The following is a 24,770-nucleotide window of genomic DNA, read 5'->3' as shown; positions in this document are numbered from 1 at the left end:
CTCCGGCTGGGTCATCTGCTCACTTGCTGTCTGCTCCTCCAACCCTCTGGCTTGTTGCTGTGTGTTTTTCTTATCATAATATTTTCAGTACACGCATCTTGGGTGTGTGCCCTGTATTTTTTTCAAGTACCCCAGGCCGGAGACTCATTGCATTTTTATCATCCATTAAACAATTCTTCTTGGAGTAACAAGTGGTATCTGTCCTCTTGAATTATTATTTCACTCACATCATTGCTTACACCGCCTTCTTGTCTCAGCAAACAGATGACAAGGATAAAAACTGTATTTTAGAGTAGGTATGATATTGTGTAAGTCACATGTATCTCCCAGAGGCCTATGTGATGCTACTTGCATGGTAGCTGCTCAGGGGAGGGGAGCTGAGCCATCGTAGGAGAGAGATTACATATTGTGTCTCCAGCACTCTGACAGATTGTGCTCAGACAAGTGCACTCTCCCTCCTGCTATCCCAGGCATCTCCTGAGAGAGGTGCTGATCTGAATTCAGAACCTGCAAAACAGGATGAAGCCAACCCAGCCACTTGTGAACACATTTTCCCTTGAGCTAATTAGCATAAGTCCCAACCTGAGGCAAGAACGACACCTTAAGCCTCATGAAGTGGCCTTTTACGGGAATTTTTGTTTTTCAACTTATCTCTGCCAAACCTTGTGTTGGGTCCTGGGGATCGGAGAGGATTATAATAGCCCTGGTTTCCATGGGCGAAATCTTTGTGATTGAGACAGACAGGGTGTAGGAGGGACAGAAAGTGCCCAGAGGAGGAGAGCTGCGGCCCGCCCTCCCCGCCCTCCCCGCCCTCCCATGCACCTGGGATGAGGTGCGTGCATGAGCTCTGAAGGGGCAGCGAGGGAGCAGAGGACAGCAGCAGGGTTTTCACCAAGCAGGAGGCTCCATGTGCGGATCAACAGCAGAGGCGTGGGCGATCTCAGCCAGCTGCTCCTGAGCAGGGCACTAGGTAGGGGAGGGAGCTGGAGGTGCACAGGGCGGCTGGGCGTTTTCTCAGGTGAATTCTGGGCAGACACTGGGCTTGGATCTCGGCACAGCACGGGTTAAATCAGGTCCTGGAGGTGTGTTAACGACCTTAGGAGAAGCAGGTGGCCAGGGCCATCCCCAGGCTCTTCATTTTAAAGGCGTGCGAGCTGCAAGCTGTTGTCTGGTGACTGCTTCGGTGTGAACAGTCCTCTGTCACCCCCGGCACTGCAGAATGTCAGAGTGCACTTTTTTCCCTGTTTTTCTTTAGAGAGTCTCTTGACAAGCTCTCCCAGAGAGGACAACTTCTCAGCGAGGAAGGCCACGGTGCTGGGAAGGAAGGGCGCCTGTGTTCTCAGCTGCTCGCCAGCTACCAGAACCTGGTGAGGATGACCAAGGAGAAGCTGCGGAGCCTCCAGGTGGCCCTGCAGGAGCACGAGGCCCTGGACGAGGCCCTGCAGAGCATGTGGGCCTGGGCAAAGGACGTGCAGGACAAGCTGGCCTGTGCGGACAGCACCGTGGGGAGCAAAGACACCTTGGAGAAACGGCGGTTACAAATACAGGTGCGTGTGGCACCGGCCAGACACCCCGAGTCTGAAGGCTGATGTGATCAGATTCACAAATGTGGGTGTCGGTTCCTGGTCACGCGGGAGCCTCTCACCAGACGAGGGTTAGGCAGGCAAAATGGAGAAACTGCGCAAAAAGGATTCGGAGGGGATCGTGTGTTTCCCTTTGTGTAAAGGAATATTTTTGTTACTAGCTTTAAAATAATTTTTAACTTTGTTTAGTAATAATCAGCAAACGTTATGAAATAAACACATGCTTCGGGCACCGTGCCAAGTGCTGGGCATGTAAAGATAGAAATGAGCCCTGGCGCCCAGGAGCTGGCGTCGGTGGGAGGCACTGACTTGCGGTACGACACGTATGTAGGGGCCGTGACCGAAGCCAGCGAGGGGGGTGCAAAGCATGAAGGAGCCGCCCACCCAAACTGCATCCGTGAAGGTGACCTTGGAGGGCAGGAATTAGCCAGGCAGTGAGGCGAGGGGACTGTTCAGCTTTTGACAAGCATGTTTTCATTTTCAAAGCAATTTCTTTGTACTCTGAAACGAAATTTCAGTAAAACTGCAGTGCCTAGGCAGGTAGCCCAAAGTTTTCCAAGAATTTAAATTGAAATTAAACTTTACTCCCAGACACCCTAATAGTTAATTAAAGTATTGTATTACAGTAGAGTCCTGACTTTGTTGTTGTTGCTGTTTTCATTTCTTTTTCATTTTTAATCTTCACACGAGGATATTTTTCCATTTATCTTCAGATAGAATGGGAAGGAGAGAGAGAGAGAGAAAAACATTGATGTGAGAGAGACACATCGACTGGTTGCCTCCCACACGACCCTGACCAGGGCCAGGGACCAAACCAGCAGCCGAGGTCTGTGCCCTTGACCGGAATTGAACCCGCGACTCTTTGGTCCACAGGCCAATGTGCTAACACTGAGAAAAACTAGCCAGGGCTGTTTTCATTTTTTATTGTTGACACAATTACAGGTGTCTCCCATTTTTCTCTCCTTTGTCCCCCATTCACCCAGCCCCTGCCTCCCCCTCTCTGGCCTTCCCCACATTGCTGTCTGTGTCCATGGGCTGTACCTCTATGCATATATGTTCTTTGGCTAATCTCCAGCATCCCTCCATCCCCCTCCCCTCTGGGATCTGCAACCTAGCCTGTGGATCTATTTTGTTTATCAGTTTATTTCAGTCGTTGCTATTTTCTTTTTAAGGTGAGTAAGGTATTCCCTACTTTGATTCTCATGGGAAACATAATTGTTTTTAGAAAATATCAGAAGACTAATATTTCTACGGACACGCATCCTCTCTTCTTCCGTAGGATATTCTCCTGATGAAAGGTGAAGGAGAAGTTAAGTTGAATATGGCCATTGGCAAAGGGGAACAGGCCTTGAGAAGCAGCAGCAAAGAAGGTCAGAAGGTGATTCAGACTCAGCTGCAGACCCTCACAGATATGTGGACCAACATCATGAGCTCCTCCATCCACGCCCAGAGGTACAGATCCCATTTCCAGGGTTTATTTGCCTAAACGAACCTCAGCCAGCGGCTTAGGGAAATGACAGAGCAGTGCTGATGCTGTGCTGTGAGCGAGCGTGTCATTTGAGCCGGTTCACATGCTTTGTCTGTGCCTATGTCGTGCTCTCTGTGATGGCAAAGACTAGTGTTGTTGGTTTGCTTGCTGTGCGCGTGTGTGTGCATGCGTGTGTGTGTGTGTGTGTGAAATATTTACATCTCCCAAAATATCTCGTGGAATTTTGCATACAACCTGGGCTCAGTAAAATACCCTCTTTTAATTCATCAAAGCAAGAATATATGGTCTTGAATCACTTGAATATGTTCTCACTTTTTAAAAAAAATTTTGTTAGAATTTCCTCACGTATTCCTTTGTTTTCACTTTTTTAAAGAAACATAAGGAAAATTAAGTTGTTGGCAACTGTGGAGCTTAAGTATAAATATTTTTCTCAACCCAAAGTAGTATCAACCACACCGGGGCTGTGGAAATGTGGGGTGGGGTTGAGGGTCCCAGCGGTGGGACAGCCCTGGCATTCAGGGACTGAGGCCAGAGAGCTAGCGTCCAGTGCAGGGGACATTTTCACACCAGCAGCCATCGTTAGCAGGTGTCGCGGCTGCTGTTATATTTATGAGGGGAAGATGTTCACCTTCCTCCCTCTTCTCAGAGGAGCCACAGATAATCTGGCTGGCTTGCTGGACAAATGGCTGTCAGTCGGAGTGATATTAAAATGCATTCTAGGATCTCAGTCCTGAGGGTTATATAGACTGTTGGATCGCCAAAGAAGTGTGTACTCACTGTGATCAAGATAAACAGATCGATAAAAGATTAAAATTCATCACAAAACAAAACAAAATAATTCTGCAATTACCCACTGCCGTGTAAAAATGAACCATGGTTTCAATTAAAATTTGGGAGGTTGTATTTCGTTTTGTTTTCTTTAATGTGAAGCATTGGTAGTGACTCTTAAGTCAGCAGGATTTTGAGTCTTAGTAATAACTCAAACTAGTCAGCAAAGGAAACAAATTCAGATCCCATGGTTCTGTGTTTTATGTAGTAGATCAAACTTCCCAGTGCTTGGTAACAACCTAGCTCTGTACAAGTGAACAGGAACATGGGTGAATGTTTTTCAGATGTTCAAATAAAATGTTAAAACCAAAAAATAGATTCAAATCTTTGATTCTGCTCTTTTAGCAAGAAATTAAACTTGACAACTACACATGGAGCAGTAACAACGTTCAAATTGCAGTGGGTAATTGCAATTTTTTTTGTGATTATTTTTTCTGTGCTAAAATAATGAAATACACAAAGTACTTTTTACCCTCTAAATGCTGGGTGGCTACCTAGGGCCCATTCCCGACAAACTCTGGCTCCAATTGTGTTACTAAGACCCTGTGAGGCTCTGGAAGGCAGGGCCTGGGGAGGCTTCTGAGGAGCTGAGATTGATTTGGAGTTTCTAGAAAACTCTTTGAGGAAAGGATAAGACTTTTGGCGTGTATGATGAGGTTCCCATTGATGCAAAAGAAACAATTAGAGCAAATGCTGGAAGTACGTTTCCCACCGATCTACTCCAGGATTATAGGGTTGTATATAAGGGAGGCTGCGAGGGGTCATGGAAGATAAATTTAGAATAGTTTTAAAGCCGAATACTTTAAAATTTTAGAATGCCATCCTGGAGAGCCTTTTACTTGACTATCTAGAGAGTTATTTGGTTGAATATTTAATGTTTGATTATATTTCTTGTACTATAAATGCATTTAGCCTTTATCCCTTCATTGAGCATTTTATCCCTAAGTGAAAACCAATCTTATGATATTACTTAGTCAGGAAAATTACCCTAAATTTTAAATTTCAGTCAATAAATAATTGCCATCTGAATTTAATATAATAAGCTGAGTCCAAGAAAATTAAGAATCGATATATATTCAAAAACATTGAATTGATGCCCCAGTACTGATTTTTAACAATATATCCCATAAATTTGCCTATTTATTTAGAACAATTAGCATTTGGAAGACAGATCTCCAGATGCATATAGAACTACAACATCTTACTTAAATGTTTACATGAATTCACTTTTGTTTAAAGAAACTGTGCAGTGAGTCAGAGAAGTCATGTCCCCTCCCCCCCACCCCGCCCTTACAAACGTCTTCACCACTTACCAGGAGCATTTCGTGAGACAGCGTCCATGGACGCAATGCCCTCCTCGTTGGTTTCCAGTAGCGATGTCGAGATGACTTATTTTTATAACATTCATTCTAGCACTTTAGAGTCTGTGATTAGCCAATGGAATGACTACCTAGAGTGGAAAAACCAGTTGGAACAGTGGATGGAATCAGTGGATGAAAAAGTGGAGCATCCTTTAAAGCCGCAGCCAGGCCTGAAAGAGAAGTTTTCCCTGCTGGACCACTTTCAGTCCATCGTCTCCGAGGGGGAGGAGCACGCTGCAGCCCTGCCCCTCCTCTCGGCCAAGTCCAGGGAGCTCTACCAGAAGACTGAGGATGCGTCTTTCAAGGAAGCAGCCCAAGAGGAGCTGAAAACACAGTTTAATGATATAATGACGGTTGCCAAGGTTAGTGCTTTATATTGAAGAAAAAACACAACGTCAGGTAAAGAATACCCTATTGGTTGAATTATTGGGGAATTGGCTGCCCTAAAACTGTTTGTATAGATACTACATAAAGATAATTTCTCACCTTCGGATGCCCATGAATTTTTCCTTTCTGCGATCTTGGGATTATTTTTAATTTTTAATTTTATGATTTCCTCTACTTAGAATTTAGTCAACCTATTTTATTTTATTTTATGTTTTGCAAAATTGTGGAGTCTCAAATATCAGTGTTTAAAAGTTCTTTCTTTTACTGCCACTTATACTTATTATATTAAATGCCAATCCACTTACCTCCCAGATTTCAGTCACATACAAAACTCTGTGTTCATTTCTTATCTCAGCACAAACTATATTTTCTTAAAGATATAATCTCCTTCATGTAATAGGAAGATATTTTTCAATTCTCCATTGGAATCTTTACTTTTCTTCATGATTTCTTTTGTGTATTTGTGACAATGTTAAAGAAAAGAAGGGAGGGCTACTCCCCCCCCCCCTTTTTATTTTTCTTTTGGGAACTCTCTTTGCCTTATTAACATATGTAGTTGCTTATCCTGGTTTTTTTTTTGTAACATTTAAAGTAAAAATCAAAAAAACCTAAATCTCAATTCTGACTTTGTCACTTTTTAGATGTGTGATGATGGGCACATGACTTAATTTCTATAACCTCTGCAAGTGTCCTTTCCTATAAATTAGTGTCACCTCAGAGCTGTATGAGGGTCAAATGAGCAGCTGCATTTAACGTGCTGAGCAGAGTGCTTTGCAGAAAGCCAACACAATGTCTTAAATAATAATAAGAGTTATTATATTAATTAAGTGGATGATTAGTGAGAGATGTTAGTCAACATCCATTAAGCATAGATCTTTGTCATTGTTGTTAGTCCTCACCCGAGGATATTTTCCCACTGATTTTTAGAGAAAGTGGAAGGAAGGGAGGAAGGGAGGGAGAGAGAGAGAGAGCACAGATTTTTATGCAAAGCTAGACATAAGTAAAATGATAGGAAAATGGTTTTATCCTGAAAGTTTTTTAGTTTAATTAAGATTTGTTATTTTCATTTTAAGATACTAAACATGGAAAAAAATCAAGAATAAGAATGAAGTCTTCGGAAATCATTAAGAGACCAATATCAGACAGTTGTCTGATTTGATATTGTCAGTTCTGACGACTGCTAAAGTAACCTTTTTGTTGTTTACCAGGAGAAAATGAGGAGAGCGGAAGAGATTGTGAAGGACCACCTACTGTATCTGGACGCAGTGCAGGAATTCACAGATTGGCTCCATTCAGCAAAGGAAGAACTTCACCGGTGGTCGGATATGTCTGGAGATTCATCAGCCACACAGAAAAAGTTGTCTAAAATCAAGGTCAGAAAGTGGACGGATATTATAACTTCACTGTTTCATTGGTTCTTGAGTCTGACATACCTGTGATAAAGGTTCTGTGGATTAGAATCTGTTATTTAAAATGTTTCCTTCCTGTTCCTATTTGTTGGTGCTTATGACCTTGCACCGTATGCATTCTAAACACAAACAAGAGGAGAAAAAAGTAATTCAAAACACTTTACACTCTGAGCCAAATGAAACGTTGTCCATTGTCCGTGTAAGCTTCTCTGTGCAAATGTGCTTGTTGCTGTAACATGAGATACAAAATATACGCCAGCCTGGGGCACTGACAAAACGGGTGATCATTTTCCAGCACAGAAGAAAAGTTTATACAATAACTTATTAGAGGTTTTGAACAATAACTTGGAAATGTCATTGTAGGTGTTTTATTCTGCTTTCCTAGCCAACAGCACAACAGCAAGGTGAAAGACAGCACTTGAACGGACATTAAAATGATCGCCTATAAGGGCAGCTTAAAGCAAAAACTGTCACCCAACTCACAGAACTATAGACCTTAGCATTTTTTTGTTGTTGTTATTTCTAGTGGCTTGAATAAGACATTGCAATAGTTTCCTCCCTGTGGAAAAGAATAGATTTTAATCTAAAAATTAAGCAGTGAGGAAATCCTTAATGGTGAAGTTTTAGATGAGGAAATGTTGGGTATCGATAGTGTAACTATGGTCAGGAATGTGAGATTCAAATTGTGTTCTAATCTCTGGAGATCAGAACATAGAAATCATGAAAGAAATAGATGATGACAGTAATAACTACAATTTGAAGATTTACTTCTAAGGGCTTATCTTATTTAAATCTTACAATGACCACAAGGGTTTTAAATGACATAATCACATAAAGGCACTTTTTGAGTTTTTATTATGTGTGTGATCTTTTAGAATACTTCTTTGACACACTTCTCAGTAATATTTTGACTTATTCATCCATGCATCCATTCTTTCCGCCAGTGTTGCGAATCCCTCAAAGATCTCGGTATAGTAGGTATGATGTTTGCAAAATAGTATACAAGGTACCGACAGCTCAGTCGGGCTCCAGAATCAGAAACCCAGGGCTGTGTCCTGACTCTACTGATCCCTTACCTGTGTCTTTGGACAAGTCACGTGGTGTCCTCAAGCCTCAACCTCATAATTGGTAAAATAAGAATAACCATAGTCCCCACCATATATGTGGTTTTGAGGACTAAATTCAGTCACACACACTGAACATTTAGCATCATGCTTGACACACAGAATGCATTCAATGAGAAAATCCAGTGTATTTGGTACATGAGTGATTTAACTGGCTATGGAGTGGTAGTGTAGGACAATTCAAGAGTGACAGCCAAGACATTACCCAGAGTCAATAAAACTATGTCCATGAAAAATCAAGCATAGCAGAGGAGACAGGTTACATACAAAGGAGGAAAGATGAGTTCGGCTGGGAACAGATGGAGTTTGAACTGCCAGGTGGTGATGTCTAGGAGGCAGCTGAATGTTCAAGTCTGAATTTCAGGTTAGGAAACTGGATTGATGACACAGAATTGGAATGGTCGGCATAGAATTTGTAGTTGAAACCACCAGAGTGAATGACCCCCAAACCTATGTATAAAGCAAACAGAACAATGGGCACCAGACCCAAGCTCTCAACATCTAAGGGGCCACAGAAGAGGATCTGAAAGGGAGAGGCAGAAAAAAGAAGAAAAATAATAGAAGAGGAGGCCCAAGAAGGTGTGCTGCCACCAAAGCTTCTGGTGGAGGAGAGGTCACCCTCACAGCAGCCGCAAGGGTCGCCATTGAGAGGCGGGTGACAGAATGCCCATGAGACTTGGCAGCTAGGCTATTGGGCAACCACCGAGAGCCATTTCCACAGCCAGGGAAGGACAGGCGATGGCGAGGAGGGACTAGTGGTTTGAAATGTCCATATGAGAAGATGAAGACAGCTCCTTCACAAGGCTGCTTCCCGAGTTGCCAAATTGTTTTGTTTTTTAATACACTTATAAAATACCTCAAAAATATAAGACATGTAGGAGAAGTTGCTGACAGAAAGAAATTGCAATTTGGGAAGGAGAAAGTGAAGCCTCTTGTAAGTCCAGCTCAGGCCTGGATGTAGGCTGGTGTGTGGGTGAAGAGAAACCCGAGAAGAAATAAGTGAGCACCTGCTCTGTCCTTCAGAGTCACCCCTGCCCACCCCCAGGAGTGACCACCGAGAACAGCAACTTCAAAGCCAAATATGTATGTGGATGAACAGAGTAAGTGCAAGGAAGGAAATACATGTCAAAGTCATTTCAAAACACTCTAAAATGATCATTTCCAATTATTTAAAACCCGGATGAGTGGAGTTAGTGATTGCTGATGTCGAAATGCCCAAGAAAACTGGGCTGAAACTGGTTTTTGACGGTTGATATTCCATGAGCTCCAAATTGGAAATGACTCATAAAAGCACATCGTACGTTGTTTAAATCTAATAGTTAGACATCACTCTTTTGAAAAAGTTACCATTTTTCTTCATCAAATCACGACTTTTTATGCACTGATAAAACGGAAGGTTCTTAGCAACCTGCTGTTGAGGACAGGATGAATGTGTGTATTAAATGCTAACAGTGTAAAGGATTTCATAGCATTGCGCTTTGGACTAATATATAACTTAATACTTCTAAATTGTCTATACTAAACTGTGGCTCTCCAGAATATAATGGTGGAAGATATATTTATTTCAAGCTAATCTAATAAAATGTGAACTATATTAGTAGAGTAGTTAAACAACTTATGCTTAGCATAATTTACTAAGCATGCTTTATACCCCAGTTTCTCCTGAACCTATTAACTTTTCTTCTTGAAGTCTTTTTCCCCTAACAATCATTTTTTTCTTTCTATTTAATTCCACATGAAGTTATAATTTTTATTAATACTAATAAGATCCTAGCTTTAGCAACTATATATATATGTATGTGTATATATATAGTAAATATATAAATATAAGATGATCGATTCAATGAAATTCAGTAAAAGGATATATTCTCAGAAAGAAACAGTACTACCTATTTAGCAATGCACATTTTAATTTTATTTTGTCTTTTAGAGTATTTGTGTGCTTTAAGCCAAAACAAATTAAATTGTTAAATTTCTAGTGAATGTTTAAAGTAAAAATTATAGAAATAAATGACCTCAGGCTCAGGGTTACTTTAAACTTTTGATTAAGTATGTCTGTTAATTATTATTTTAGTTACCATAAAATGTTTACTTAAGGAAGTGAAGTATTTGAAACCGAGCGGGCTTGTGCTTTCGTTGGGACAGTTGGGCCTGATTCCTGGTGGCTAGAGATGTGCCGGAAACCACCATCGGCGGGAGCAGCAAGGGAGTTAGAGACTGAGCAGAGCGCAGCCCTGCGGCAATCTGGCTGCCAGTCTGCCAGCCCCGGGCAGCGGTGTTCAGCCGGTGGGCCGCAAGAATTTTTCAAACATGCCATACCTGACTATTCAGTCAGGGACACCGACCTCTTTTCCCCTAGACTGTCAAATTAAAAATGACAACAGCCAACACAGCAATAGCCATCCGGTGTGAATGAATCAAAATTATACCCATTTTCTTGTCAAATCGCTAAAAGATCTATTTTTTGGTGCGCTGCAGAATTTTAATAATTAGTTTATGTGTGCCGTGAGATGAAAAAGGTTGAAAATCACTGACTTAGGGAGATGGGGATTTGCATATTTATAGGAGCAGTACACTACAGGCAGACATTTAAGTCACCACCAAAACAGTTTCCCATACTCCAGCGAAGTCTGATTTCAGGGTCCCCGTTTCATCCGTGTCAGGATGTTTCAGATTCCGCAGCCGATTTTGCACCAGCCTTGGTGCTCAGGATGAGAAGGCTCTGCTATTATAACTCAGGGGTGGGCGGGGGGGCTGCTTCTGCCTTCCTGCAGCACAGCCTGCAAAAACTTCCTAGCAGGACAGGGTCCCCCTCCGAACATATCTGGAAGCTGGCTGTGAGTCAGCCTCCTCGGTTACCATGGTGATGTTCCATTACAGGAGCTGATGGATTCCAGAGAGACGGGGGCCAGCCGCCTGAGCAGAGTGGAGGCTCTGGCTCCTGCAGTGAAACAGAGCACGGCCGCCAGCGGGTGTGAGCTCATGGACACGGAGATGCAGGCCCTGCGCGCCGACTGGGCGCAGTGGGAAGACAGCGTGTTCCAAACGCAGACCAGCCTGGAGAACCTGGTCAGCCAGATGGCCCTTTCGGAGCAGGAGTTCTCGGGCCAAGTGGCCGAGCTGGAGCGGGCCCTGGAGCAGTTTGGCGGCCTCCTGACAGCGTGGGCTCAGCAGCTAGCCCTCCTGGAAGGCAAGACCACAGACTCGGAGACCGCGGAGGGCTGCAAGAAGGCACGAGTAAGTCGGCTGCCTGTTTTCACTGGTGGTCATGCTAAAAATTGGCTTTGGTTCTCACTGCTGCTAAAAAAAAAAAAAAAATTTTTTTTTAATTCTTTCTAACTAAAAGCACACAACATTCAGATTTGGAAGAAATAAGTATTTCTGATTCAATTTGCAAATCACATCTGTTTTCTCATCAATCAAACTATTGTAAAAACCAGGACAGAGAGAAGTTAGTGTTTACCCTAGAAAACAGTTTCTTGTTCTCAGAAAGGTCTGCTTTCAGTCTCCTGGTGTAAGAGTTTGGAATAGTGTATTCAGCCACTCAGTCTGAAAAACGGCCTGTGGCTAGCGGCATAAATAGACGGAGAGTCATAGCTGTTTTCCTGCCAGTGAATTATTTCCGACAACTAAGTGATTGACTTTATCTCTTTGAAAGAGATATTTGGTGATCTACAGCACAACGAATAGTTTTCACCCGGATCCGCTCTCCCGGTGTAGTTTTGACAGCTGTGCCTGGATTCACCAGTTCACAAAACTCCTGTCATGCTCGTGGGTTGCCTTCCGGACATTTTTTTTTTTTAAACTAATGGCAGCCCTTTCAGAACGAGAGAAAATAAAGCATGAAAGGGTGGAGAAGAATGGGCAGAAGCTGGAAATCCTTCCTTTCTTCCCTGATAAATGGTATCTTCGGAAGACTTTCTTTCGCTATCTGCCGTTTAATAGTGCTCTGAACCCTGGATGTCCTTAAAAGGAAGTTTTAGTAAAGTAAACTTCCCTGTGTCTATTCATGTTATAAACATTTCAAAAGAGCTCCACACAGTGAGAAACTCATGTAGTATTTCCAACGCTGTCTTGTTTTAAATCAAGCATTTGGAATAAATATAGCATACCACAAAGGAAAACTTTGTAATCGTCTCTTTATGCTATTTTATTGACAGTGCTTGTAGGTTATATATTTTTCTGGTGCCGTTCTTGTCCTTTAGGTTTAAGCACCAGAATAAAGTATAGAAAGCAGTTCTGTAAAACAGGGACAAGGAAGTTGGTAATTATTTCATGTGGTCAGTATTATTCACTCTGATGTAAAAAAAAGTCTAATATAATGTTTTAGTTCTATTTTGTTTCCCTTCCTTTCCTTACCATTGATATGAGTGAAATTTTTAAAAAGAAAGATTTGGTAGTATTTAAATTATATTGCCTTCTGAGCTATCATTATTTCTTTATATGGATTCTGTTAGTAAAAGTGATGGGTGAGGCCCACAAAAAGGTAATGCAAAAGTAAATGTAGCTTTTTAGTGGTACAAACAATTCAGACAACAGCCCGAGCTTAGATCTGTTTCCAGATTTGGCTCCGGGGCTCATGCTCTTGATGACAATACTACATTAACTCTAAATATTCAGATTTTCTTTTATTTTAATAATGTAATTTTATCTAAAAATGGGGATGATAAAACAAAGAAAGAATTATGTTATGGGATAAAGGTGTTAGCTAATAGTGTGGTGGTAATCATTTTACAATATTTAAATGTACTAAATCAATACATTGTATACTTTAAACTCACACACTATTGTGTCAATCATATCTCAATAAAGCTTAGAGCAATTTTTTAATTTTTTAAAAAAATGGAGATGATACTCCCATTACAATGAAAACAGAGGAAAGTTTTACAAAATAATGGATTTGCTGGGGTTTATGTGGCTTTGTTTTGCTGTTAGGGAGGGCTTGTCATTGTTAGCAGTCATAATAATAGTCATAAGCATTCACAGGCCTTTTCTTTCTCTTCTGCAATGAAATGACGATGCTCAAGAAATCTTTTTAAAAATAAAAAGGCATGCCCTGGCCGGTTTGGCTCAGCAGTTGGAGCATCAGCTTGCGTACCAGAGAGTCCCGGGTTCAGTTCCCGCTAGGGGCACGTACCAAAAAAAAAAAGTAAAATAAAAAATAAAATAAAATAAAAAGGCATCATTGTCTATAAACTACATAAAGTCATGTCACAAAATATCTTCTTCACTGTGTTTGCAAAAACTCATATCTCTTAATATCCATGGACTATTAGTGTTGGAAATTTAGGATTTTTCTTACCCTGTGTAATCGCTAAGGAAAATAAATGCATTCCAGGACTTAACTGAAACACAGGTATATAACCTGATATTTATAAAATGAAAGATTTCAAAAACATGTTTTAATGTATGATAAAGTTATAGACAAACTTTTTAGTATAAAATTTTGGCCAAAGCTTTTCACTTTTGATAATAATGTGTAAGTCACTCATTTGAATCTCTGGGGTTTCTTATTTACTTCTTTGGTACATAATAAGTTTCTTTGGTTCTTATAATGCTCTTTCTTAAATAAAAGATTCAATAGGAAGTAAAATAGTAGTTACTAGTTTAACATTTGGAGTTTCAGAGAGAAACGTTCTAATGATAATTTGTGAATTTTGTCAATACAAATATTTCCGATGCCTCTAGCCCAACCCTAAGCTAAATAAAGAAGCTGAAAGCTAAGAGAACATGATCCCTCCTGTAGAGCCACCATCCAGGGGGAAAGGCCAAGTTCAAGACCACTGGGACACTCAGTAGGGATGAGTGCCAAGAGGGCTGGGTGTCCCCAGTGACAAGCCACTGAGAGATGGGAAGGAGCCAGAGAACCCTTCGGGGGTCATTATGTGAGTGGAGGTACGGTTACAGACTGACCAGATATGTGAGGTGGGGGCGTGGCACCGTGGTACCAAGCCCTGGGGACTGAGAAGACATGGGGGGGGGGGGCAGAACAGGATCAAGTTAGGAGGATATTGTGCCGTTCTCGAAAGACATGACAGACATGTCAGAGTCGAGATGCACAGGTAGGTGATGAAAAGAGCTCTCTGAGACCCAGAACAGACCAGGCCTCGTCAACTCTTGCGTGGAGTGAGAAGGGAAACCGGCGCGGCCAAGAGGATGCTTCGGTTTCTGATTTAGATCAGCTGGAGGACAGTGGTTCCATTTACCAGGAGAGGAATGCAACACAGACCTGGTTTGCTGAGAGGCGTGGTTTGCCTACAAATCTAGGCCATCTCACGATAAATATCTCGGAATAAAAATAGTAACAGCAACAGCTCTCCGACTACTTACTCATCCTCTTGTCCCTCCTCTTTAATTATTATAATCATTATTATTGTTCACCTTGGCGATACTGTTATCCACACACTCCCATTTAAATATCTGGGAGTCGTTTACCGGCTGGTTTTACTCACAGGGCACGTATCCGTGTGCCATTGGTGTATTTGACACTCAGGATGTCATTTGCACCTTGTGTGACAATCCTTTGTGTGGCTCTGTGGACTATGGCCTTGATTTCAGAGGTGTGCTTATCAAGTCCCAAGTCTTTCTTTTGGATTCGCTGCTCACAGAACTGTGATTATTCACGTGCCTCTCCCACCCGTTAAATTGTGAGCTCTTCAAATATAAGAATTACAACTGTAGTCATGTTGTCGGGGTGGGGCAGAATTCAGCGAAATTCTGCAGACATTTATGTCGGCAGACATTGAGCAAACATTTAATGGCTATATGCATGAAACCATAAAATGAATGAATCATGACTTAAATCAGACCTCTGGATTATAAGAATTTCTTAATGTGCAAGTTAACTTTACACACTACACAAAATCAGGTGCTGTGTGTGGACCAAAACACACGCTGCTTCGCTTTGACATGATCTCTTTAATTTTAAACAATACACACCTCTTTCGATGTCCTAGTCAGAGTGCTTTTAAACAATTCAGGGTTTGGGTTTTTTTTCCTCTTTTTCTCATCCCACTTTAAGTTATTTGACCACTTGATCATTTGACTTCTTGGCAGCACTTCCTGCCGGAGTCCCCAGCCAAGGCTAGAGGAGGATCGGATCAGGCACGTGACATCATTTGCCACGGGGGATCCTGGCACTAGGTCTCCTTTCTTTTCTGAATCTATATGTTGGTTTGTCCCTCATTAATCATTTATCATGTGATTGATGCCTGGACAGTATGAAGATGTGGAAATTACCTGATTTAAATGCTTACCCATATGTCTTATTATTTCCTAACAGGAGATACTGGATGCTCTACAAAAAGCAGAGCCGAAGACAGAGGATCTCAAGTCTCAGCTGAATGAACTTTGTCGATTTTCCAGAGACTTGACTACATACAGTGGAAAAGTGTCTGCTTTGATTAAAGAATATAATTGGTGAGCAGGAACATTGTTCGTATTTAAAATATTTTCATACAAATAGGAAGCTAGAGATTTGTGTATTTTAAGGTGTGGTTTCCATATTAATATAAATTAATCATTAAATACGTTACTAAATGATGTGAGTACATACTCTAAAAATTGTTGCTTATCAAACATTCTTTTAACCTCCTTGATCATTTTTTTCCTTCCATTAACTACTTCCAATCGTGGCTTTAGTCTTTGTTTGCAAGCATCCAAGAGCTGTCAGAATAAAGAACAGATTTTACAGCAGAGGTTTCGGAAAGCCTTCCGGGACTTCCAGCAGTGGCTGGTGAACGCAAAAATCACCACCGCCAAGTGTTTCGATATACCTCAAAGTATCAGTGAAGTCTCAACAAGTCTTCAGAAAATACAGGTAAGCATGTTATTAATTAAGTCTAGTCATGAAGCTTAAGCGAATTTAAAAGGTGCCCCTTGAGAGTTTTAGAACCATATTAAAATTTTGCTTAAGAAACTCAAATTTCAAATAAATCCCTGCATGAAACAATTGACTATGTACATGAAGAGAAACTAGTACAATTATATGAATGATGCTATTTTATTTTTTAACTGTGTTTTTATTTTTAATTTTTTGTTTTTTGAGAGAGAGAGAGGAAAGGAGAGACAGATAGAAACATCTGTGAGAGAGAAACAATGTGAGAGAGAAACATCAATTGGCTGCCTCCTGCACACCTGGGGATCGAGCCCACAACCTGAAGTGTGCCCTGACTGGGAATTGAACCAGGACCTCTCAGTCCATGGGACAGCACTCAATCTGCTGAGCCACACCGGCCTGGCTAAATGGTGCTATTTTATATATATTAATAGGGATTCAGGAATTAATGGAAGTTCTTTCTGTGAGACTAGCATTGTGCCTGAGCATTCTAAGCAGATTTTTCATTTGATTTTCACAGTAACCACATCAGGTAGACAAGGTTGTTATTTCCAGTGTACAGATATGGCCAAAGAGTCTTAGTCATTTAACCTATACAATACAAATTATTTATTCCACCCTGGCTGGTTTGGCTAAATGGTTGGAGCGTCTACCTACGGACCAGAGAGTCCCATGTTCAGTCCCTGCTAGGGGCACATACCAAAAAAAAAAAAAAAATTGTTTATTCCTCCTCTGTAATTTTATTGAGAGAGAAGTAAAAAAATCAGTATATTTCAAAGCTGAGAGCATTTTATTATGCCTGATCTTACATTTTTGTTTACAGGAGTTTTCATCAGAAAGTGAAAATGGACAGCACAAGCTAAACATGATGCTATCCAAAGGGGAACTTTTGATTTCTCTGTTGACCAAAGAGAAAGCTAATGGCATCCAGGCCAAAATTGCAAATGCAAAAGAGGATTGGAAAAATTTCCTTTCGAATCTTCACCAGAAAGAATCTGCCCTAGAGGTATAATATAACCAACTACATGAGCACATTCTGTATTGTTTGTTGGTGGTGGTGGTGTTAGTTAAACCATACTTTCAATATATCTAAATATCCTTAGCAATGCTTTTGGTCATCCTTCTCTGAGTATAAATGAATGACTAGATAATCCTAAGAAACAGCTCAATGCTAGAAGTGTGAGCCTCACTGAGGAATTAAGTAGCTTCTTGCATAGTAGGGACTATTATCATAGACCGTAAGGAACAACCGGTTTTAATTTTAAACATATCATTTAATGTTTCATGTGAAATCCCTTAATTTGGGAGGTTGTTCTGAGAAAATGAACAGAAATATCTCGGCAAGGCCGCAAAATACTATGGCTGAGAAGGCATTTTATAACCAATGCAAATATCAAGTAGTAGATTTTAAGAGTTAAGTATGCAAAGAGACAATGCTTATACAATTTTGTTTCATCTAGAGAAAACATAAGTTGAATTTATTATAATCATAACATAATTACTGCCACAATGCAATTATATTTTTCTCGTGAAACCATCTGTTTTGTGTACCAACTCTTCTCTTGGAGGAAAATTTAGAGACATGGAGAATATTTTTTTCCTTTTAAAACAACACTTCCTGGAAAAGTAGATACTTAATAGTAGAGAATTAATACAAGAAAGAGAAAAATGTGTACTTCTCCAGTCTTTCCCAAGCCGAGACCACCGTGGTTCTCCTTTGTGACGGTGGCTGCAGTTTCGCGGCAGACACCCTCCATGTAATTAGGAGTGATAATCATTGCGCAGTGCCTAGAAATCCACTCTTAACCCTGCAGGGATCATTCATGCGATGTGATCTGAGCTCTGAAGCATGTGTTTTGAAGGTAGTACATCTAGCACTGACAGCAGGATTATCTAGTTCAAGAGATGTCCAAGAGTGGATGGATAGAAACAGCCTGCCTTCCTGCTCTCTATACTTCCTTCCTCCTTTCTTTCCTTCCTACTAGTGAAACACACTTAATATTGCCTATTATGTTCCAGGCACTATGTTAGGAATACAAGGGGGTTATTTTTTTCTTCTCAGAGAACACACTTTCTAAAGAAGGAACAGTACAGAAAGAGATGATTGCAATATAATACAGGTACGGTCAGCATATGATAGTCACTCAAAGAAGGATGCTACTAACTCATTTGGAGATGCTGAATAAGGTTTCCAGAGAGATGGCATTCTAACTGAACCTTGCAGGTTAAACATTCTTTGCATTTGCAAAGGCTGAGGTGTGTTTCTGATGGAAGGACTTGACTGTGCTGATCCAGGGAGTTATGAGTGCCAGCTATGTATGGGAATTTGAGAAATTTAAAGTTCACATGAGCTACAAAGATAAGATGGGAGGTGGAGATTGGAACCAAATAGTGAAATGTTTGTATACTAAACAAATTGACCTTGACTGTCAACCAGAGTTTCTTGCTGGAACCCCAGAACAGCATTCATTTTCCCACTTTTCTCATGGATGGAACATAACCCATACCATTCCAGATGCATAGGGGAGAGGTTATTTCATTGCATGTAATGGATGCTTTGAGAGACTAGGGCTTAATTCTCTCTCAAAATTCTGGTTGTGAAAGGCTAAGTGAGGAGCTTATAGGCCTTTAAACATGTCAACTCTGGCCACAGCGTAGACCACAGTGGGGAACAGTATGTAGCTGGAAGACCAGAGAAAGCTTTCATAATGTCCCAGATGAGAGAGACGAGGGCCTGGATGAAAAGAAACAATAATAGATGAAGAACTTATCTTTAAGGAAGAACACAACAGAGTTTGGTAACTAATCTGATGGCGAGCACAGGGAAGAGGAGAGCTTCAGTTCGAGGCCTTAGTTTGTGGTTTGGAAGATGACGTGGATGGTGGTGCCATTACCTGAGACATGAATATAGTGGGAAAGGTGGTTTTGGAGGGGAGAGCACAAATTAATTCAACTTCATAGATGTTAAATGGGATGCTTTTGCAAGACAAGCAGGGAGTAATGGTCAGGAAAGTAGCAGTTTAAATGAGTGCAAAACTCAAAAGAGTGGGTAGATCCTCAATGACAGTGATAGGGACTGTCGTAGGCACTTAACAGATATCAATACATTTCATTCTCATAACCGCTCTCTGAGGGAGGAGCTCTCTTGTTTCTATTTTGTAGAAGAGGAAATTTAGGCAAAAGGTGGTTAAATAATCTGCCAAATTCCCACAGCTGGTAAGTGATAGAGACAAGGTTCAAAGCCAAGCCCTCTGACTTAAAGTCCTATATAAATACATTCTATAAATGTGGGAGTTTGTGGGTGGTCACTGATGTTATGGGAGAAATAGTTGGAAAGGCATGCAGAATGAACATTTCATGGGGGGCCTATGTGCCCCAATACACAGGAAGTATATGAGGAATGTTGGGAGTTGCTTGAATTTAGTATCAAGCTGTCTTTATTCCTGTTCCCCAGGCCCATCACTCAGAGCCTGTGACTTCACTCCTTACACTAAGGAGCCAATTGTTTAAAATATGTTCTTATTGCTTTTTTAGAGAAAGAGAGAGAGAGAGAAACTTCGATGAGAGGAAAACATCGATTGGCTGCCCCCTGCACGCCCTCTACTGGGGATCGAGCCTGCAACCCAGGCTTGTGCCCTGACTGGGAATTGAACCAGGACGTCTCAGTCCATGGGATGATGCTCAATCCACTGAGCCACACTGGCTGGGAGAGAACCAGTTTTTTTTGTATTATATTTCTGACTAAGCCCCTAATGCTCTTCTCCTCAGCCCTGTAGAATTAAATTCTTCATCATGGTCCTTATTTTGCCCATTAGTGGCCCCACGAGACTCTAGTAAGAGGGAGGTAGAAATGCTTTGAATTTATTCATTTCTTTGTTTATTCAACAACTATCATTTGAGCACCTTCAGTTTGCCAAGGACTATGCTTAGGCTCTGGGGTTACAGCAGAGAATAAAACAGAACACAATCCCTGCCCTCATGAAGCTCAAATTTGAGTAGAATCCTCCAGGAGCTTTCTTGGTATCTTGCATTTGTGAAGCACTTTCAGTTTTCCAAAGCATCCCCTAGCTACCCATCTCCCTGGGGGGTAACTGTGACAGGCATGAGTGTCCCCACTTGTAGGCACCCTGAATTGACACAGTGGAACCCCGAGTCGTTCTCCCAGAGACTCCCGCAGCCCTTGCTGCTCCCATTTCTCATCTAACCTCTGTGGGCTTGCTCCTCGGCGGCCTGCCTAAAGCTTCCACTCATTTAAAGGTCTGCAGTTGGCAACATCGTAGTATACATTTCAAATTCATTTTAGCACTTTTATAAGTAACAGCGGATGTAGACAGCTTCGCTAAAATGAAATAGCACCATATAAAACTTGATCAAATACATTGAAACAGCTACTGGCACCTACACATTATCTATGAAAGTAGCTACCACATTCTTCTGTAGTAAGCACAGACCACTACTTGGTATTTCTTATATCTTTATGTATCGGAACACACAAATTATTTATTGAAAGCATAATAAGCATGTAAACCGTGTGCTACTTCTTGTCTCATTACTAATAAAAATGGACAAAACGTTTGCTAATAATTATTTATATGTCTACACTGGTGTGTCCTGGGTAGTGCTGGGCCCAGGCCCTGTCCTCGCGGAGCCGTAGCTTAGCTGTGAAGGTCACCAGATGGAAACCCTCAGAGCAGCCGGTCTGTGACAACGTGCCCAGTGACTGGTATTAACAGCACACGTGATAGAGTGGGTGTGAAGTCAGATGTGGGCTGGATAATTAGGGAAAAGGTCGTTTATTAAGAAAGTAAGTCCATAAAAAGCTCCTAAAGGATATTCAAAAATTATGCAGGTGCCAAGGTGAGGGATAGAATGTTCCAGATATTGGGAACAGGGAAAGAAGCAGAGGGGGTCTGTGGAATCTAGTTGAATGCCTCGGGAAAGACTTTGCATTTGCTATTGACCATTTTGTGCGTGCCCCAAATTCTCTGAATCCTCGTAGAATCTGAAGATCCAAATGAAGGACTTTGAAGTCAGCGCAGAGCCGGTGCAGGACTGGCTGAGTAAGACTGAGAAGATGGTTCGTGGGAGCAGCGACCGGCTGTACGACCTGCCGGCAAAGAGGAGGGAACAGCAGAAGCTCCAGGTGATGAGACTCGGCCCGCGCGGCCACTCTTACCCCGTGCTGTGTGCGCCCCTGTATCCCTGTGTCCGCGTGCCCGCGAGCACCTGGAACTCGGTGTGCTGTCCTGAGACGGTGTCCCCCTTCCCTATTTCTGACCATTTGATGTTTCCCGGCTTTCCTTCGAGGTGGATTTGTTTTTGTCCTGTAGTCTCTCCTGTGTGTAGCTTGGAAAGAAGAAGCCTTCAGGGCACACCGATGGCTACCGGCTGATCGATTTCTGTGCTCTTCGGGCCAAAGCTTCGTCGGCGATGTGCTTTTCCCCAGGCTCTTAATAGTAACTTGCTTGTGCTTTTCAGTCTGTCCTTGAGGAAATAAACTGCTACGAGCCTCAGCTCAACAGGCTCAGAGAAAAGGCTCAGCAGCTGTGGGAAGGACAAGCTGCCAGCAGGAGCTTTATGCACAGAGTGACGCAGCTGTCTGCTCAGTATCTAGCGCTAAGCAATTTAACGAAGGTAACGCCCGCCCTGTGCTGTGTGTGAGTGTGGTGCAAATCTGGAGTCTCGCTGGGGTCCTGCAGAGTCTGGCCTGGAAAGCCCCGGCCAGGAAGCAGGCGTGTCAGTCTGTCCCCAGCCTTGCAAGCTGTCTGTATTTGTGCTGCGTCATCTCAGTGTGGTTGTCCAAACAGAGGGAGGGAGGTTCCAAGGACTGCAGAGACGCCCAGGCTCTGTTCGTGCACAAAACATGCCCTTTTGTACTGAATTGGCAGGCTCTCCGGAGCTTTTATTTGAAAACCCAATGCATAAACATAAGGCAAAATTCAGTTTGGGGGCCTAAGGAATCTCAGATTAAATCACTTTGGAAAAATAAGAATTCACACCAGCTTACATTTTCGTGAACTAAATAAAATGAGTTCGGGATCTTTTTTTTTTTTTTTAATTTGTCCAAATTTTTTGTATCCATTACATAGTGGTCAAGGATGTGTTGATTGAGATTTTCAGTTAAGTCAACAGAGTAGAGTTCAAAACTGACCATGATTTGTCTAACTGATTACATTTCTTTTCTAACATCTTAGACAAAAGTAAACAGGATCCCACTAGGAACTCATTTACTGCATTCAGCTGGCATGACGCAAGCCAGTCTCGAGCTTGGTGGCAAGCCTATTTGAAGCTTTGTGTGGCCCGTGCATTTGTTTCTGATATTTGTCTTTTGCATTTCAGATCTTAGAATGTCAGGATCCTACTGTAATTTAGTCTTTAATTTGGCACCCTCGATTTTAGTGTGGACTGGCTTCTGGTCTGTTAATTTGGATCCTCAATAAAACGGATCGACTCAGTCACACTAACATAGACTTGGAGTAAATAGACTGTGTTTACACGAATGCTTTTCCTATGAATATGTTACTTTTTTGTCTTTAGAACAACATTTATAAGCTTCACTGCACTGGATATGGTTTTAATTAATAAACAAAACCATATTTATGGTCCCAACTTTTGTTTTTTTTATTTTATTTTTTAAAAATATTTTTCTGTATTGATTTTAGAGAGAGGGGTAGAGAGGGGGAGAAAGAGAGAGAAACATCCATGAGACAATAACTGCCTCCTACACACCCCACACAGGGGATCGAGCTCAAAACCTGGGCATGTGTCCTGACTGGGAATCAAACCGGGCACCTCTTGGTGCATGGGTCGATGCTCAACCACAGAACCACACCGGCCAGGCTGTGGTCCCAACCGTTAAAATTTAGTGATACTACAGAATCTCAGATGCTTGCTTTTTAGAACTCGTGCTAACGATGTAGGTCGTGTGAGTTAGATGAGCCCAGTGTGATGATGTGAAAGCTGGAAGCCACTTTGGTCTTTAGACAAGCCTTAGGGAGAAATTTACTGAGTCTGGGGAAAAAAAGGCACAATTGATATCAAGAAGAATAGCAACTAAGTTGTCATTGTAAATTATAAATTTTTTGCCCCAATGATGCTCACATTTTTACTATTTAGAAAGAGTTCACACGTCTCTCCGATTAATGCAGACCGGCCTCATGGCTGTGCAGCGTATGAACCTATGGCCAATCCTAGTTATCAAGCGTATCAGTTACCTTAACAATTAGAGTAGCTTCAGGCTGTGTGGGGTCGGGATGGACATCTGGAAACCCATGTCTGCCTGTTTCCAGGAGAAAGTGTCAAGACTGGATAGAATTGTTGCCGAACACAACCAGTTCTCCCTGGGGGTGAAGGAGCTGCAAGACTGGATGGCCGACGTGGTGCACAGGCTGGATTCCTACTGCCACCCAACATCCGACAAGAGCGTGCTGGACAGCAGGATGCTCAAGCTGGAGGTACGCATTTTTTAGAAAAAACTCTCTCTAATTGACACCATTTGTTTTTCTCAAAATTTCTTTTTTTAATCCTCACCCAAGGATGCTTTATTGATTTTGAGAGGGGGGGGGAGACATTAATCGATTGCATCCTGCAACCAGGGATTGAACCCACAACCTAGGTATATGCCCTGACTGGGAATCAAACCTGCAACCTTTTGATGTACAGGATGATGCTCCAACCATCTGAGTCACCCGGCCAGGGTCTCAACATTTCTGAAGTCTCCATCTCCATCTCCCTGGCATTGCTATGTCACAGTCTGGCCACGGAAAGTCTCAGAATCCTCTATTAGCACTGGGTGGGCAAGTCTAAGCATTCCTGAATCACTGGGCCAGGTTCACACACAAATGCTTCACAAAAATAAAATAACAACCCAAGTGTGGTTGTTTGCTTGGTAGCTGGTTAAGAGGCTTGTTTCAAATCACATCACAGACACATTTATTCTGAGAACATAGTTCAATGAAACATTTTATAGTGCAGAGCATTTTTCATCTTGTTCAACTTACTTGCCTGCCTGTATCATTTAGTCAAGTCTCCCATACCAACATATTAGTTCTAGTTTCCATTTATGGCAAATAATGACTCTTCCTTAATTTGTCTCTCATTCATATACTGGGTGTCTTCTATGAGACTGTCGCTCTAACACCAAGGTTTGAAAAATGAATAAAATATCTTTGGCCCCAGGATTTCATTGTCAGATGCTGGGGGCTGAAACGCAGCAACAAGAGAGATAGGGTTATGCTTATGGTTACAGACCCATAGTGTGGCACCATGCAGGAGGGATGGGGTTGAGAACCGAGCAGGCTTCTCAAGAAGTCTGGTACCTGAACTGGTGTTTGAGAATGTGCCACATGAGCAAAAGTAAATAAACAGCATGGTGTGTGAGAAATCACCTGCAGTTCCTTCCTGGTGGCTTGAGCTGACTCTGTAGAGGTTGCCAGGTCCAGATTAGGGAGAGACCGTTTTGTAGCTTTGATTCAAACCTCCTTTGTTTTTTGTTTTTGTTTTTTGTTTTATTACAGATGTTTCTCCTTTTTCCCCCATTGACACCCTCCTCCAAATCCCACCCCCTCCCAGCATTATTGTCTATGTCCTTGTTTACACATACATGCATATAAATTCTGTGGTCTATCTCTTCCCTCCCTCCCATCCCCCTCTTCTGAGGTTTGTCAGTCTGTACCCTACGTCTATGTCTCTGGGTCTATTTTGTTCATCAGCTTATTTTGTTTATTATTTTCCACAAATAAGTGAGATCATG

General features: G+C 41.9%; 1 protein-coding gene across 1 annotated transcript in view; it reads left to right on the top strand.

The window, feature by feature from the left end:
- The window catches only part of SYNE1 (spectrin repeat containing nuclear envelope protein 1), a 409,429-nt gene that overhangs the window by 185,478 nt on the left and 199,181 nt on the right, over positions 1 to 24,770 (top strand). The window contains exons 50-60 of the mRNA XM_036249358.1: positions 1,256 to 1,547; positions 2,863 to 3,035; positions 5,314 to 5,623; positions 6,857 to 7,021; positions 11,062 to 11,418; positions 15,464 to 15,600; positions 15,823 to 16,000; positions 16,842 to 17,024; positions 21,018 to 21,161; positions 21,497 to 21,652; positions 23,308 to 23,472. Of these exons, the coding sequence (XP_036105251.1) occupies positions 1,256 to 1,547; positions 2,863 to 3,035; positions 5,314 to 5,623; positions 6,857 to 7,021; positions 11,062 to 11,418; positions 15,464 to 15,600; positions 15,823 to 16,000; positions 16,842 to 17,024; positions 21,018 to 21,161; positions 21,497 to 21,652; positions 23,308 to 23,472 (2,260 nt within the window). The remainder of the gene's footprint in view (positions 1 to 1,255; positions 1,548 to 2,862; positions 3,036 to 5,313; positions 5,624 to 6,856; positions 7,022 to 11,061; positions 11,419 to 15,463; positions 15,601 to 15,822; positions 16,001 to 16,841; positions 17,025 to 21,017; positions 21,162 to 21,496; positions 21,653 to 23,307; positions 23,473 to 24,770) is intronic.

This window comes from Molossus molossus, unplaced genomic scaffold, assembly GCF_014108415.1.
Source record: "Molossus molossus isolate mMolMol1 unplaced genomic scaffold, mMolMol1.p scaffold_m16_p_8, whole genome shotgun sequence".
Lineage (NCBI taxonomy): Eukaryota > Metazoa > Chordata > Mammalia > Chiroptera > Molossidae > Molossus > Molossus molossus.
Note: the sequence above shows the minus strand (reverse complement) of the source record. Positions and strands in the feature narration are given on the sequence as shown.